Source organism: Zerene cesonia, chromosome 16 (assembly GCF_012273895.1).
Source record: "Zerene cesonia ecotype Mississippi chromosome 16, Zerene_cesonia_1.1, whole genome shotgun sequence".
In the NCBI taxonomy this organism is placed as follows: Eukaryota; Metazoa; Arthropoda; class Insecta; order Lepidoptera; family Pieridae; genus Zerene; species Zerene cesonia.
The window spans coordinates 6104738-6122942 of NC_052117.1; the positions used below are offsets into that span (position 1 = coordinate 6104738).

Sequence of the window (18205 nt, forward strand, 5' to 3'; positions counted from 1 at the left end):
TAAGAAATTATCGAAGAATATTTTAAATTACGTAGGTACTCCTAGTATGCCCACAACCTTCCTTCTAACACAAGTTTGGGATTTCGGGATTCGAACCCGCGTTTTTTGCCAAACCGTAGCAACGCCTAGCCTCTCGGCCACTCGTGATCCCGCCACAGCAATCGAATTTCTTTTACTTTTACTTCTACATTTTCTTTTCTAAAAAGTATTACAGAACGTATCGTTTCTTTATCTTGAATGTTGTAGCTGCAATATCTATAATATAATTTTAATATCATTTTGGATGGGTTTTCAAAATAAATCAGTTTCAAAGACTAGTTAGACAAAATGAATGTAAAAGTCGTGAAGTAAAATATTGTAATTAAGCTAATTAAAAAATATATTCATTCCTTGAGCCTTGGTGACTAACCGCAAGATATCAAGTAACAAATTAAAATTGTTAGTTCGGTACTAGATAAGTACTTATTTAATATACAATTTATTTTTAATTAATTTCTTGTATTTCGCGGTTAAATTCAAACACTCCGTAAATATAATTCATGAGACAATTATTTCAATGAACAACGACACTGGAAAATAGGTTACGGCTGCTTTAATAATGTTTATAGTAAAGCATAATTTATGTATGGACAGACGCAACTATTTTTTTTATTAATTGTAATTTATTTTGTGATTTTTTTTTTGGGAGAAGACGAATCCAAATGAGCACACATTGGAATGCAAATGTCATTCATACTAATATAAAAAGGATTTTTAATGTGTGATATTAATTTTTCTAGACGGTTCTAATCCTACATTGCATTGAAATTTTCTTTGTTAGATGGTAACATATGATAATTCCTACTCATCTCAATTATTTATTAAATAATAACCGTCAATTACCATTCACAATGCTATAACAATAAGATAACTAGTACGTATTGATTGCAAAAAAATAGAATCATTCTAAAGCTCATTTAAATGCATGCCAATAAATTAAAAGACACGGAAGTAGTATCAACTAGAATTAGCCAACGCTAGCTTGCGTATTAGTGGTATAATTTTGATCCTTTAACTAAAGCCTACATAGTTCAAACTGGATATATTATATTCTATTCTATGACTTTGGCTTTTATACTAAGAAAGAATATTTATGTTATGTGTCATACGAATTTCGTAAAAGATAGTCAAGAAGTAAAATTTGCATAAGGACGGACGTGGTGGTAGCTAAATATTTATTAATTTAAAATATATAATAACAATGGTTTGACTAAGAAATAAAATCGATCGAAAACCAACATGACAGATTAAAAATAATTGTTAAGTGCTTTGATCCTAATTTCGTCGCGATAAAACAACACATAGTGTTGTTGTATAGATAGATATATAATTAGTAATGATTTATTTCATATTATTAAACTAAAGCACAGAATACTGTCACATATCAAGTAAAGCGCTTTTCAAGATATGGCGAAAGATGGCTGCTCCACTAATGCACAGATTATGAAAATGTATCTGCGATACTTATTGACTTATTAACACATTGAGACGTCCCCCAAATTCAAGGACAAGCAATTGTTGTTTACATCTCCTTTAGTGCATAATTTTCCTACTTAATACGAATTCATTTATAGTCAATCATTAATTAAAAAATCATCATAAGAAAAAGAAAGTGACCGTGTACCCATGCATAAACACAACATAATAGAGTGATATTTGTTTCAATAGAAACAATATTTTTATAAAAATATAGCAACACTAAACATATATTAATTTAAAATTAATGTAATAAATGGAAATGTATTTAAACACCAAACCCAAACGTTTATACCAGATGGCTACAAATATTTGCTTAATTGACCTCAAAACCAAAGACAAGCATTGTTAAATCAGGCGCCGGAACATTTATCACAAAAAACACCAAATCAAATTACAAATCGCATATATTTATTTAAAAATATTCAACATTTGCATATTTATATGATTTATTTTTTATAATGTTAGATATTTATAGATTTGCCCAAAAAAATCTAAATACACTTGGCGTATGCACCCATACAATGGGGCGGATATGAAAGGATGGCAGCGGGGGCGCGTTCAGCGCTACAGCTGCTGCTTTATATAAAAGTAGCGCAGTTTCGCAACCATTCCAACTTCAAATCTTGCCGCGATCCCGTCAGGGACGTTCAGAAATTACAGTTTACGCGCGAAAACTGACCGGCCGTTAAGACTATTTAAATAAAAATAAAAAATTTCCTCAAAATGGCTCTTACTAGTGCTCGGAATGTTGTGAATTTGCAAGATAAGGGACACTTCGAACAAGAAAATGAACGGATTACTGAAAAATATACGGTACGTATTTTAAAAATGCATTGACACGAACGTAAATTTAACATATGACTAAATAATCATTTATTTAGTAACCATACCAATAGTCCTTTAATCGATACTAAGGCTGTGATTTTTTGAGAAACCTTTTTTAATATCGCACCACAATTGAAATAATATTTAGGACGTTGTGATTTATCTCTTAAGACAATTATTTTATAGCTACCTACATCAAATTTAAATATTATGGCCACACATTAATCAATTAGCTACTTAAAGAAAAGAATTTGATTGCTTTTTTATTACTAATTATTTTTGAAAACAACATTCAGATAAATAGTATTATAGTAATGTGTGACTTGCACTCAAACATCAGTTTTTATTTGTTTTTAAATACACATTTAATGGAGCTATGCAATTTATGTAATACTTACTCGAATGTTATAAACGTTAATTTAACTTAACTTCAAACATGTCAAGTACACAAAAATAATTGTTTACATAGATTTTAATTTTTCTAGGTAACCACTGTAGAAGATTTGCTTTGGTCATATATAAAAGATTTTAAAGCCAGTATCCTCGTTGTGGGGTATGGGGTATATGCATTATGCAGCTGTTTCACTAATCGATTTTTTTAGGGACAAGGAGGTGAATCAGCCTTCTGTTTTACCAGACTCAGATATATTTTTTCGTTAGTCCCCACAGGGAATCGAAGCCAGAACCCCTCAGTTCTCCGTTCTCGCGTTGACCTTGTAGCAAGTCAATCGATCATGAAGAAGAAATGAAACAAAAATGTTTGAACATTTATCAGTTGAATATTGACATATAAACCGACTAAAATTTCATTTCATAACTTGAAACCATATTAATGTGACAAAATAAATTTACAATAAAATGCAACATAATATGTTGCAAGTATGGTCTTCAATAGAATAGAATCAAATAAAATATTAAATTTTATCTTAATAATATAATAAACATTTATTATTGAAAAACATTACATTTTTACGATGATAACAACAAATGCACATGACTGACAACGTCCAATAGAATCACCTAACATACAATAAATATAAATTGATTATTTTACCACAGACTAATATTCCTTAAGCTTCTCTTTAAATTGATTTTACTATTTACTAAGAGCAAGCTAAGTAATGCATTTATTTCGTGAAACAAACGATTAATTAAGAATTTCTTAAAAGTTTGTAATTTTTAAGTAACATCCAGAGCAATATCATATTTGCGTTTATATAATTCAGCGTCTTAACCTAATTTTCATTATCAATTTGCGCACTTAATCAGGGAAGTAAACCTTGCCCTCAAATGACTCCATATCAGTCACAGTTAACAGCTTGTATTTAGTACATAACATATCATACTTTCTATTTGCGTATAATGGCAATGTACCAGTATTTCTACATATGATAACATGCACAACCTTGAATTAAATAGATAACTTCTATTTGATTACTAATAGATGATGTTGATTTAAAGCAATCATGATGTTCGTAGAATATTCAATTTAATTTTTTTTTTAATTTAAATGGATTATTAAGTCGTTATTAAAATAAAGAGACAGCCACATATTAAATATTATCTTACAATAATTCACGTCGAGTGTTGACGTGAAGAATAAAGAAGTGACAATTATATACTGTGATTTATTAATGTGAAAATATAATTTTTTACGCTCGCTTTAAATATTTATTGAGAGACAAACAATTCAATTTATGTAATACATTTATAAACTATTTTATGTTGAAAACATACACGTGTAATGATTATTTCTGACTTTATGTCAGTCTGCCTTTGCCAGTAGCTAGACAAATAGACAAACTTAAATAGGACTACACAGCGGGCACCAACTTTCAACGAAAAAAAGAATTATCAAAATCAATTCCAAAATGATACACCTTTTTTGATACTTCAAAAAGGGTGTATCATTCATACGGACTATTTTTTTTTTTTTGAGAATCGATGAAAATGTAATATATTTCTTTGTTAACGAAAGCATTAAGTAAAATAGACCACTAATATTGATTAAATTTGAGGTAATGTGTAGTTTTTGTGGTAAATAGGAAAACGTACGCGAATTTTGTATTCGCATCGCATAAGTACGACCCTGATAGGAAGCAAAGGACACAGATATACTTAAATTCAATGCAATGCGATTTTATCCGGTACTTCGTGACTACGAACTAGAATGCTGTTTAGTTATTGTTACGTTCTTCTGCGTTCTTAGAACATATAGGTCCGGTTGTATAACATTATTTTAATCGAAAAGCGACATTGTTATTTTCATATTCGTAATTAAATGTAGATAAGTAACAGAAGTGATATAACATGGCTTCGTGATCGAATTTCAAAATTATATTTATTCAATATAATTTCTTATAAGTTGCAGTAGTGAAATAACAATCGATACATCAAGTCTCATTGAGACGAGGCACACCCACAGTTATGTAATCTATAAACGTATTTCTAAATTGCCACTTATCGTGTTAGGCAAATGTTGGGATAGGTTTTATGCAAATTACGTTTATATAAATTAATAGTTTTACTCAATGCTAGTAGTGGTCTGGCGTGAATTTTCTCATAATATATGTAACTAGCCTCTATAGCAAGCACTCGGATATCATGTACATATCCTAACGTTAAAACATTTTTTTTAGTAGTTCTGAGCTTAATGCGTTCAAACAAACTCCTTTGTTTTATAACATTATTATAGTACAGATAACAATGTGTAATTGAAACTTTCATTTTTTATTCTAATTCCAGTATCTATTTCCAGTTTAAATGACCACAGAAAATAGTTGGTATCGACTCATGATTATAATGAAATAAAGTCTATTCGAAATTCGAATGTCCAATATGGAACCTTCGATTCCAGGATTCTAAAAGCAATAGAATTACACACGTACACGTGCCTCGATCGATTTCCCTCGGTGGAGAAAACCTTGAATCGTTATAAAACAAATTTTATACAACATAATTATTAACACATTTATTTTAGAGTTTGTTCTAGATAATTCATGTTCGAATCAAACATTAGAATAACTTTTAAATAAAAACAAGAGCTAATGGTTGAAGAAATGAATGTTCATGTTTGATTTTGTACATCAATTAGTTAGCTTTAATTTGATTAACACTTTTTTCTTTGTGGTCATTTTTAAATTTTAACATTTATAACAATTAATATGTATTTAAGCCACACGTAAATTAATGCTAAAATATATTTATAATATGTTTTGATTTTTATAAAATTTAAAATAAGATTTAAAGAAATGTATTCCAATATATTACGTGTATACTTGGCACAATAAGATCATTTAACTAACTAGTACTACTCTTGGCTTTGTAAGATCTATAATTTTGGTTATATCCAAGCGGAAGCAAATGCAACAAACCAAAAACCATTAAAATCCGTTCAGACGTTCTTGAGTTATTATAAGTGGTGTAACACTGTTTAAACATATAGCATAGACAAAGATGGGTTATTAAACGATAAACGAATGTAATATGGATGTCAAGCTATTCTAGCGGTAAAGGTAAACAAAGCATAAAGATTAAATTAGTCCAGACGAATTTGTTCTGGAGATTAACTTATAACAACGATGCAATTACTTATTTGCTTATGGATAATTGTGTGTTTATTATTTTACAACATTGCACTTTATGAATTCGAGTTTTATGAGAAATCATAAGGGATAGTCTAGTTTTTTTGGGTGCCGTACCCAGAGGGTAAAATCCTGTTACCCTATTACCCTATTTCCCTATTACCGTCCATATGTATATGTGACATAACTGACGTCCGACACTGAGTGTCCGTCAGTTATCCGTAAAGTATTATATTATCTGTGGTTCCGTTGATTTGTACGAAGCCCTTAGTGTCTCGAATCCCACCAATATTTCTGATCTAGAAGGCTGCGGATATTTGTTATGGTTTCCTCTTTCATTTCTGTCAATATTTTCGCTAGATTGATGTTTTTAGGTCAGTAATAATTGAGACTCCATTGACTTAAATTTCGCTATTTTTTATCAAATGATACTTAAGCACACCAACTGTTTTGATTGAACAGAAATATTAAAAAACAATATTCCATGAATCCCTCATGCGAAAAACTACTTCATTAATTTTCTCCATATTCCCATAGCAATAGACGTTTTGTGGTTTTTTTTTCGTCAAAAAGTACCTACTATATTATGGCCTCCTAACTTTCTTTGTGCACAAAAATAATATCAGAAAATCTCACCCAAAAGACAAAGAATCAAACAAGCAAATGAACATACAAACACACTTTCGCGTTCACAAAATTAGTTAGAATTCAGGTCTTCTTATTCGAACGTGATATTATAAGTACCTAGTGCAATATAGATTCTAAGAACCAGATGTTCACACTAAAGGTATATTAAAAACGTGCTCTTCACGTTCATTTCTGTAAAGTCTTTAAGTGATGATTGACTACTTTTTTGCTATATGACGTAACTATTCGTATACTTATCTTGCAATTGTAACATCGTGATTTAATGTTTTTCAATGTTTAGCAGAATATTGTAAAAAAATTCAAGTAATTACCCGAGCTAACATAGAAATGTGCCATAGTTTCCTACTTTAAAATTGTATTGAGCAATGGGATGATGGGATGAATGATGGTTCTTGATAAGTGTACGAAATTTGAATGAAATCTGCATGTTAAAAATTATTTGTATGCTAGATATATAACTCCAATCGAGTACACGAAAAATATGGCACAAAGCGCCCCACGCTTTTTTCACAACAATACTAGTATTTTTCATTCATTATTATTTTCAGTTTATATTAAAAACTAGCTTTCCACCCGCGGCTTCGCCTGCGTGGAATTCGGTTACATCGCGCGACATGGTAAGGAGTAGCCTATAGGTTTTCCCAAGGTCTGGACTATTTGTCAAAATTGGTTAAGTGGTTTCGGTGTGAAAGAATCTTACATGATTTTATGTTTGACAATGAGGAACTTCCATAGAAACTTTCATCCCCTATTTCAATCCCTTCTTCATTTTTTTTTCGCAATAAAAAGTATCCTATGTCCTTTCTCAAGCTCAGTTCTATCATCATAGCAAATTTCATCAAAATCGGTTCAGTGGTTTAGGCGTGAAAGCGTAACAGACAGACAGACAGACAGAGTTACTTTCGCATTTATAATATTAGTAGGGAAGTAGGGATTATTCACAACAATATTAGTATTTTTCGTTCATTATTGTTTTCAGCTTATATTAAAAATTATTTTATAGTTTTTAGTTTGATGTGCTTGAAAAGCGTGTTTTTTAGTTTTTTTTAACTATATTTATTTATGTTAAATATGAAGTAAAATTAAATTTTGTTACAGAAAAATAAATATAAGACTTTTTATGCTAGAATATTTATTTAGATCGCAAACACTTATTTAGAAATAAAAATAGTTATAAGTAAAACGAACATTGACTTTACTGGACATTCTTTATACAGTGAGGTAGGGCAAAAATGGACGAGCTAAGATAAAGTAAATTGCATCTGCTGTACCTGAAAAGTTTTAGTTTTGTTTGAATAATATACATGTAAATATGCGACACTTAGGCTCGGGTTCAGGAAAATGATAATTTTAAAAATCACAATGACATTAAAACTTGAAATAAAATCATGACATACTCTACAGTTTTTTATGAAATGCACTTTGTAATAACATCGGCTATAAACATTTAATGTCACTGTAATACGACTAATATTTTTATGATATTGATTTTATGAGATAAAAGGATTTTTAGGAACAATTGGCTAGCGCACAGCTTTTGAATCAAAATCAGCATATCAATTGAAACTCAAAAAAATTCACCAACAGTTTTGACTTGTATAAATAGATAGGTACAAAACTTATGTGAAATTATTTATTTAGTTTTATTAATAAATTCAAATAAAGAAATAGATGTTTTCTGTAATCGATACTCCATTTGTTCAACAAACGGTTGCATAATCTAAGCATATTCTAATATCGAAACAAAAGCTGCTCTAGTTTTCGCAACAGCAACTGTATTAATTAACATAGCTAGTACGTTCTTAAAGATAACGTAATGCTATCAAAATATCATTTAGTCTACGAATAAAATTAACTCGTAGGGTACTTCCGTTTATATGCAAATATTATCATTCATACAAAAATCTTCATATGAATTAATACTTATCTATAAACAAGTGTATTCACAATGTAATTTGCGATATGTGTTATGTTTTCTAATTACCCCTGATGATAACGATGTTTGATTATATTTTGGATTTTTTATTATGATGAATAATTTATTTTGGATAATATTTCGTGCAGTTTAATTAAATGTTTTTATATATGTTTATTATATTCGGATTGTTTATCAACCATCGCAAAAACCTGCTTGCAATTTTATTTTTATTATTAAATATAGATAAGTATATAACAAGTATAATTTTAATCTCCGTTATTTACATTTATTACTCCTATTAAATGAGAAAAGCTAATGCAGTTATTTGCAGTTAAATTATTTTAGGATGACAAACTAATTTGCTTATAGAATGAGAATATAACAAGGCAAGGCAGACATCGGGTAATTAAATCACTAAACTAAAGTGGCGTAACATTCAATATTAATTATTAAAACAATTACAATATATGTATTTATAGCATATTTAAACTGCATTTAATGTTTAAACAGACAATGGAACGCGCTGGAATTATGTAGATCGCGAATAATCAAGAACTTAATAATTTACCAGTCACGGCCGACAAGTATTACAATAATTAAAATATAACACGGAATATATTCATGAAGGAACTGAATATTTACGGCCGATAATAGATACGACCATTCTTTTTTAAGTAGAATATTTCTTGATATTTCGATTTTGTTCATATTTTGGCCTTTGTTTATAGTGCGGATCTTGAAATTGTACAATATATTCTGGTACTTATCATCTTAGCGGTTGGCCATGCATTATTCACATTGGATTCTAAAAACTTAGTTACTTTACGTTAAATCTTCTTATGTTTCTACTATATTTTTTCTATCCTTTATTTGAAAGGTGCTAAATAATTTATGCATTTTTTACAAAAACAACCTTAAAACCACGCATTTAGCATTCTGTCTATATCTTTTTAAAACCTAGTTAAACGCATTGTTTATTATTATAATCAATGCGCTATCCTTGTTTATAAACAACAATGTCCGGACAAATCTAGCCCACGATACGCATGAACCGGAACGAACCAAACATGGTGGATTAAAATATAAATAAATGTAGTAAAAGAACACGTTTCAATGATTCTCTACAGGCGATCCTAATCAGGAGAGAGATAAAATCATGAAATTATTGTATTGTAACCGATACTTGATAATGTACCAAGTTTTAATTAAATCTGTGTTTAAAATGGAACAAAATTAAGCCTGAAAGAATTACTTACATGCAATCATACAGATCAAAAGGTTTAAGTCAAGTAGTATAATTTCTAGCCAAACTATATGAATAGACCTAAATCTTTTATAGTGACTTCAACTGTTGTGCATGAGATATTATTTAAAAAAATGTGTTAATTTTGATCTTGTGTCGCCTTTGTTTTCCAAACACATTTTCAATTCTTTCCTAAATATCCAAGACAAGCAAGAACTTTTATTCATAAATTTTCTGCTTACAGTAAATTAGTTATAATTTTTAGGGTTTCCACAATATAAAACTTCTCTATACGTCCTTCTACGTGTTTGTCTATCTATCCGTCCGTCATCAGGCTGTATCTCATTAAGCGTGATAGTTAGACAGTTGAAATTTTCAGAGATGAGTGCACATATGTTTGCATCTCAATGAATCACTATATTCGCAGTTGACTAGAATCTATTGTGTTTAGCCGCCATGGAAATGGAAATGCTTATTAGTTAAGTATATCATAAAATCGTCCATCCATTATTTTTTCGTATTTAAAACGATAATAACTGGGAGAAAGAAAAAAGTAAAGTCACAGTAATATTATTTTTTACAATATTATTATTTCTTTATAAGCACGTGGCATATAAATCTTAAAAATACTACCCAATAAATTGATTTTGCGTACCTTAATTATTGTCACAGGCATTTTATTACTTTTTTTAATTTTATTTTACATATATATGCTTTGTATATAGGTATAAATCAAGATCCAATGACCTAACCAACATAACGCGTGTGTGCTTTGTTATCTTAAATGGTCAACATAATATTAAAAACATATCTCTATATATAATGGGACAAGAATCGACTACCTGCCATGTTCTAAATTATATCTACCTGAATTTTATTTTATTTTTTAAATGTTAACTACCTGAATTTTTAGACTTCATTATAGAGGCATATAACACAATACAGCTTGTTTTTTAGAGTTCCGTAGGCAGAGGGTAAAACGGGACTTTATTAGTATGATTTCGCAATCCGTTTGTAAGCTGTCTATCTGTATATTCGCCCGTATGATACCAGGATATATCTCATGAACCGTAACAGTTTCTGTTGTCGCTACAACAAATAATTAAAAAAGAAACAGTCGATTTATTACAATAGAACATAAAGTACAATTTGTCCCTTAAATCCATTAGACGATAGTTAAAGCTAATAGCAACAAAAACCATTTGATTGACACTTGCATATTACCGAGGCGAAAGGCGAGCATCGAACTTGGACCTTGGTATTGATCGTGAACGAGGTCCGTTCACTGCCTTGGGAATTCTGGTTAATTGTGTCTTTTTGTTTGTATGTCCATGAAAATGAGATCCAGTTTTGCAAATCTGGTTTAGCGATTATATATGTTTCTTTTAACGGACAAAAAATATAGATAGGTATCTATGTCTAGATTTTTTACGGTATTTTTAGGTTTCCGTACCCAAATGTTAAAACGGCACTTTATTAATAAACTGTCCGTCTGTCTGTCGGTCATCACCATTTGAAATTTTTAAAGATGATGATCCACAAATTGCATGGATGATCAAACTTTTTTGCAGTTGCGCTTAAGGTAATTTTTACAGTGAACCATTAGAGCAGCTAGTCCGACTCTCTCTTGAGCGATAATTTACCTGCACGCCTGCACGCTAAGCGGCTACAATTTGTTCTAGTCTATATGTGTTCGTTTGTTCTAGTATACCCGCAATTTCGTATTTACTTTATTAAATCGACAACAAAACAATTACTTTTATGTTAGATTTATAAAAAATGGTATATTCTATCAAAATAGTCAATAAACGAATAAAACTTTAACTTTATTAATTAGATAATATTACATAAGAGTCCCAATGTGAATGTATCTACAAATAAATAATTATTTTTAACAGCATTTCAACAATTCTTACAACTTTTAGCAATTAATATCTGCATTACGACTCTGACATTGTAATAATATACTTTCACGGATATTATATTATTGTTCATTTTTATGGTCTGTCAGACCCTAGTTATCTTTACTAATTACTTACAGCTGGTTTGATTAAGTTAAAAATAAATAAAAATAATCATTTACTTCTGTATTATAGAGAGTGTGATTCAAATAATAAGTATTATTAATATATTACTAGCTTTCCGCCGACGGGTTAAGTATAAAAGATAGACATACAGTCCCAGCGTTTTTCTCGCATAGTTCTCGCTCCCCTTGAATTGCCGGGATAAACACTACCCTGTTCTTCCTAAGGTATCGAACGACAAACAGAGTAATTTTCGCATTTTTATTAGGAGGTATAATACAGACGTTTTTGATAATTAAATTATATCATTACATAATATGAATTGAATCTACAATTCATTGCATATTTAAATAAATATAAACAAATAAGTAGTTAAATGTAACGAATATAGTCAAACGATTACATATATATTTTAAATAATCAATGAGTTATCGATATTTAACAGAGCCTTAACTTAAAACCAATAGTCGGCATTGAGGGAGTTGGTACAATTTATCATTTAATTTATGATGACCCAATCAAGCATTAATTATATACGTAGAATATAATTTCAAATATTAAGTAACGGAGCCTTTCAACCTTCAAGTGGTCTGATGCAATAATATTTAATATAACATGAGACTGAATGGTACATAAACGGCGCTAAATTTCTCTAGTCTAAGACTGAATTCAACTCACAGTACGCAATGTTTAACGTATGGTTATTGGGAACGTACATGTAATTTCTACAAAATTTTACTACATTTTTTATTAATATATAATATTAACAATAAAACAATAGTTATAAATCTTAATTTAATAACGAGTACAATCTTAGTCATCAAGCATAATAGGTACCTTCTCCGCACGCTCCACCTTAGACTACATCTTCAAGATGGTCAAGCGCTCAACTGCCCAACTATTCAAGCATAGTGAGTACCTTCTAGAACAGCGCGTTCCATATTAGACTATGATATCTTCGATCTTCAAGATCTTGTTGAAGCTCTTCTCTATTATGGCTAAAAAAAGATGAGCAGTTTGTTGGTTAAAACGCTTATCTCAGGAACTGAAAGGGTTTCAAAAAATTATCGTTGAATGTGTATTTTTCGTGAAAAAAAAGTATGTTTGAGCTATATCAGATAATTAAGGACATACTGTATTTGTTACATGTGATATACTTACTTCAATGCATTCTTATCAGATTACAAACTATACAACGGTAATATTTCAAATGACCCAATTAACCATACATGGTCTAGGCAGTTAGCACGAATTAGGTCTCGTACAGTCAGTAAAACGAGTTGTTCACAACTATATTCAATATCAAGGTATATTAAGTAAGCCGGTCTAAAACATGAGTAATGCTTATAAATACATTTAACGTAGGTACATTTTATTCCTAAATTGATTCGATAATTTATTGAAATTATTAGATAATATTATAACAAATATCATTATATTCACAACCATAGCTCACAAAGCAATCTTTATTAAAATTATTGATTTCAAATATAATTGGATTGCTTAGATATAAAAACTAGATGATACGGGTTTCGACGTTTCTAGAAAATCGACCTTGACTGTGGTTAGCCCATTGGCAGTTAGTATAAAACCAATACTATCTTACTAGATCTTTGGCAATTAGTTCCGGTAACACTACCGCGTGTCGTGACTCGCTGATACAATCGCGAAACTTCCGACTAAATTAACACATAGTTAACAATCTTGCGCGAACGCTTCCTTACAATAGGGCATTTACATTTGGAAGGTCTTACTCTTTAGTCATTTTATATGGGGCAAGGAAAATTAGATCCGTATTGGACTCTTATGAATTCAGGTGAAGCACATTAATATGAAACTTTGACCCTAACTGTTTCGTTTTTATTTATAAGTTGAAAAATAATATTATATCGTATTCATAATTTAGTATTTTTTTTTTTAATTTACACAATTTAATTTAACTTAATTAGGTTAAAAAGTCTTAATTGCAATTACATATTTTAAAAGCATAGAGTCGAGTTCAACACATTACCTTTAAAATTAAATTTGTTAGCATTTTATTTCGTTGTAAATAATAATCAGATGCATAGTTTATAATAACTGTTGTACATTGTATATTAACAACGTGTTAATTAACATGTAATAATATGATAATTTTAAAATTCAAATATTCGTGTTTAATATAAAAACATACAATATCCAAAAATAGGTACTTAAACATAATTCTTGTAATTATTGGATCTCTAACACATAAAAGTCCTTCAACTAACCACAAACATGCAAAATTTTCATCCGCTACTTTGATACACGAAAAATTTAAAAATCTAAGTCTTACTTAAGACAAGATGTCTATGTTTTTACTTCAAGATATAATAGAATATGTTTCTTGTAAATAAACAAAACATTATTATTTATTTCGTATTGCCCCAGTCTTAGACCTCGATCAATAATACGAGATTTATTTAATCACTATCATTATGTCGCTAATAGACGGGGACTTACAAGACTCGTCTTGAAAAATATAAATTACGTTAGTTATAAAATGCAGATCATCCATTGTAAATACGCCTGAGTTATTAAATCGAAAAATGTGCCATATTGATTTTCATAGTATAATGACATATGGTATTTTACCTACGGGACGGGACGGATATTGAAACAATACTTATTCTTCAAAAAAATGCATTGAATGCCATTCATAATTTAGGGTCTAGGTTTAGGTCTTGTTATTGATAGATCATTTTAAGACTAGTTGTATTCTTACAGTTACATTTCAGTACAAATTTAGTGCATATTATATACGAGTATTATTAAGTTTTTATATACAAAAATAGCATGCAGGTGTGATGGTAGATATAGTTTCAGATATAGATGACTCACATAATACTCTCGGTCAAGATAAATTAAGTATGTTAATAATATTCAAAACTGTTTTATGGGTCAAGGTATTCTTTTTTGCACAAAAATTCCTTGTTGTGTTTAGTTTTGCTAAGTTTGATATTAATAATTTTAAATCATCTGTTTAATCTATTTGTTTTAAAAGGCTTATTACAGAATATTCTAATACCTCGATGATAAAAAGCGGAGAATGTATAATTACCAAATCAAAAAGAGGACATTTGCTAGTAGCCAATGAAAATTCTGTTTTATTGTACTTGAAATGTTTATTCATATTTTTAAAAAGAGTAACTATCGAGATTCTTCTCGGTGAAAGATGCATTCCTAATCGGCGGTTGGGTTTATAAATACTTTTTAAAGTTGAGATGAATAAAAAATTTTGTGAGTTTGAGAAACCGTCAAGTAAATACAATTTAAAAAACAAACATTAATAGCTAGCATTTTAACTGTTGTTCCTACTTAAATAAATGTGGAAGACTGCTTCTGTGATTGCACATTATATGGAGTTGCAACTCCATTTAATGTGTTAATAAATTTTGTTCTTTGATCAGTTCGTCTGTTTCCCAGATAGATGGATAGGGATTGAAAATGCCCGGAAGAACAAATTAGCTCTAAAGAAAATGTACGTTCTTACTTGCTAATTTTATAAAAAACTGCTGAATTCTTCTAAAAACTGCAAGTGAACACGATATCTTTGACAAAAGCTTATTGTTCCCGCGAGATTGGAGCGAAGTAAGTTTCGCGGTCAAGGCCGACCAGTGCTTCAACAAAAAATACCGTAACGCAAATTCGTATGAGAATTAAACGCTTTAGACTGAATAGCTTCTTAGGTACTTCCTGAATCTATCATTATGTACATATTTCGTCTTTTTTATAAGTATTTTTTGACGTTTATCAGAAAAACGTTAAGCTCTTCTAAAAATGATACAGACTTATTTTAATGTTAAAGATAAACGGAAAGAACAAGTATATTACCATTCACAATTGTAAATTGTGCAGCTAAAGCTTTGCTTTAAATAAGTAATTAGATATTAATTGTTAACACGATTTCCAAATAATCACTAGATCCTAATTACTTTTATAAAAACTAAAATCAAGCACTTTTATAAAATTACTAGCTGCGCCCCGCGGTTTCACCCGCGTAAGTCCGTATCCCGTAGGAATATCGGGATAAAAAATAGATGTTGGCCGATTCTCAGACCTACCCAATATGCTTACCAAATTTCAGAGGAATCGGTCAAGCCGTTTCGGAAGAGTATGGCAACGAAAACTGTGACACGAGAATTTTATATATATAGATGAAACTGCGAAAATATTCAATAAATGGTCACTTTGTATTGCGATTTTGGCTTTTAGAAGTATCTACTTATTAGCCGTTGATTCCATCAAGTAATTGCTCATTTTAACAAGGAAGTCTGGTGATTAAGTTTTTATTACAAGTATTGCTGTATAAATTGTGTAAAAATTCATTTTATAAACTGAATTAACTCCTCTTACATAAATAATTATTGTGATAATAATAATTGGTAGTTACGTTGACAGCAGTTTATTCAAAAAATAAGCCTGTAATAAACAAAATATTTCTTTCAGTCTATGTGACGGAGCAAAAGCATTTTGCAGTTTTATTTTCTTTTATAATACATTTAGTATAACTTATAAAGAGGAAAAAATATCCTATGTATAATCGTTCCTTGCATAATATATGAACTGAAAAGAGAATGTTATAAAATGTCTAATAAAATGCCTTGATATTAAACGTTACATCTATTTAGTTGTCAACAAATGATTGCTTTAACAACAATCATTTGTCAATACACATAATCAATCAACGGAAAATGGATGGTAATTACTCATGTACGATTGTTCAAAGATATAATCTATATATTAATAATTATGGACAAATTAAATGATACTAGCTTTTCTTTTCCGGCATAATCTAAATGTACTACGGTTTATATTGAAATACCAAAATGTGCTCCTTCACAAATATTTTTATCCAACGTTTTAAAGGCGAAAGGCTTCCTTTCACATGCATTCAAATGCATGTTTTACATATGTTTTTATCTTAGATCGATATGGGGTAATATCCTCTAACCGCTTAACCTAAATTTATTCTTTAAAGGATGTTTCGCATTTTTCCTCGTGAAGTATTCAAATAGTAGCAATTCAGGGTAAGAATAAACTACATAACAATAATCGTAAATTCCTATATTTTGGCACAAGGTTGCCTTTCATGCCATTTTATGCCGAATACTAACTAAATTATCAAAATTATTAACCCGTTTAAGCCAAGGTGACAATTGTTAAACGATCCCTTAAAACATTAACAGATCTAAACTGTTCAAGTCTAATTGGTTAGATGGAGACTAGATTTAAAACGAATATATGAGAAGAAAATTCAACCCTATTAACATAAGTAATAATGATTAAATTGCTAAAATTATTGATGGTATCTGTAGTCTGTTTTGCAAGTATTTCCAGTCACGACTCTATTAAGCCAATTCAAGAATATCAAATCGTCTAGTTGACCTGAAACTGTCAGACAACTGTTTATTCTGTTTAGTTTAAAATTAGTTAAACGACGTAAAACAAAATATAAAATAATATGCAAAGCTTATATTACATTATCGATTAGAAGTTTATTAAAAAAGTATACTTATGACGCTGGGAGTAAGAGAGCATAACGACTCTTCTTCATATGATGACTTTTGATTCTGTATGGCCTATAGGAAATAGGAACCAAGTGTAAAGTCAAAAGTTCACAAAATGCATATGATATTAAAGCATATCTATGAAACGAAGGCCATATTAACTTGTTTAAACATAATTTTCTACTCATACTATCCCGCGCAATATGCATGACGCATGATGACGTAAAGGGATTAAATAGGAGTAAAATGATCCGTGAGAAACAGTATTCTCAATGAGCTTACTCATTCTGTGTTACAGTACGTGACTTGGCTTTCGTTTCACTTTAGTATTAACTTGTATACAGTAGGCAGTAGATGTTAAGTGACCGTATAATTTGCTTAGTAGGTATGTTGTCAAAACAGTCATGCTTAGGGCATGTTTTATAATTGTAATTAAATGGTATTAGTTACAACTGAATAACCATTTTATGCTTAATTAAGATTCGTTGCATATTGTATATTTATTGAAATAACCCGATAACGAATTGAGCCCCCACGTGAGGCTGAGTTTTCCGCTGCGACCAACATTCTGCCAATGCTAGTACACTGTATTACATACAAATTGTCTGCTCTAATAAAAAAATCTAATTATTATGGAACGCGCTAGGAATTGCTGCCACTTAAACGTTGTAGGGATTTTATCTTACATTACTTGAAAGACATTGCCTTGGAAAGCATTGATTATGACTACAGAGTATATTAGTAACGTTACTAACTAATTAGGGCAACCTATATATCGTTTAAATGTAATATTGACTTTTATTACACACACACACACACACACACACATACACACACAGACACACACACACACACACACACACACACACAGAGGGAGAGAGGCACACTAATACGTACAAAACTGTAATAAGTAGTAT

General features: G+C 30.0%; 1 protein-coding gene across 2 annotated transcripts in view; it reads left to right on the plus strand.

Moving 5' to 3' along the window:
* The window catches only part of LOC119832776 (dopamine N-acetyltransferase-like), a 61034-nt gene that overhangs the window by 28674 nt on the left and 14155 nt on the right, over window positions 1-18205 (plus strand). Inside the window, exon 1 of one of the 2 annotated variants that reach the window (XM_038356525.1) lies at window positions 2116-2331. The exons of the other annotated variant lie outside the window; for it this stretch is intronic. Coding sequence (XP_038212453.1) covers window positions 2242-2331 — 90 coding nt within the window. The 5' untranslated portion in view covers window positions 2116-2241. Of the gene's footprint in view, window positions 1-2115; window positions 2332-18205 lie in introns of those variants that run through there. 2 annotated transcript variants of the gene reach the window in all.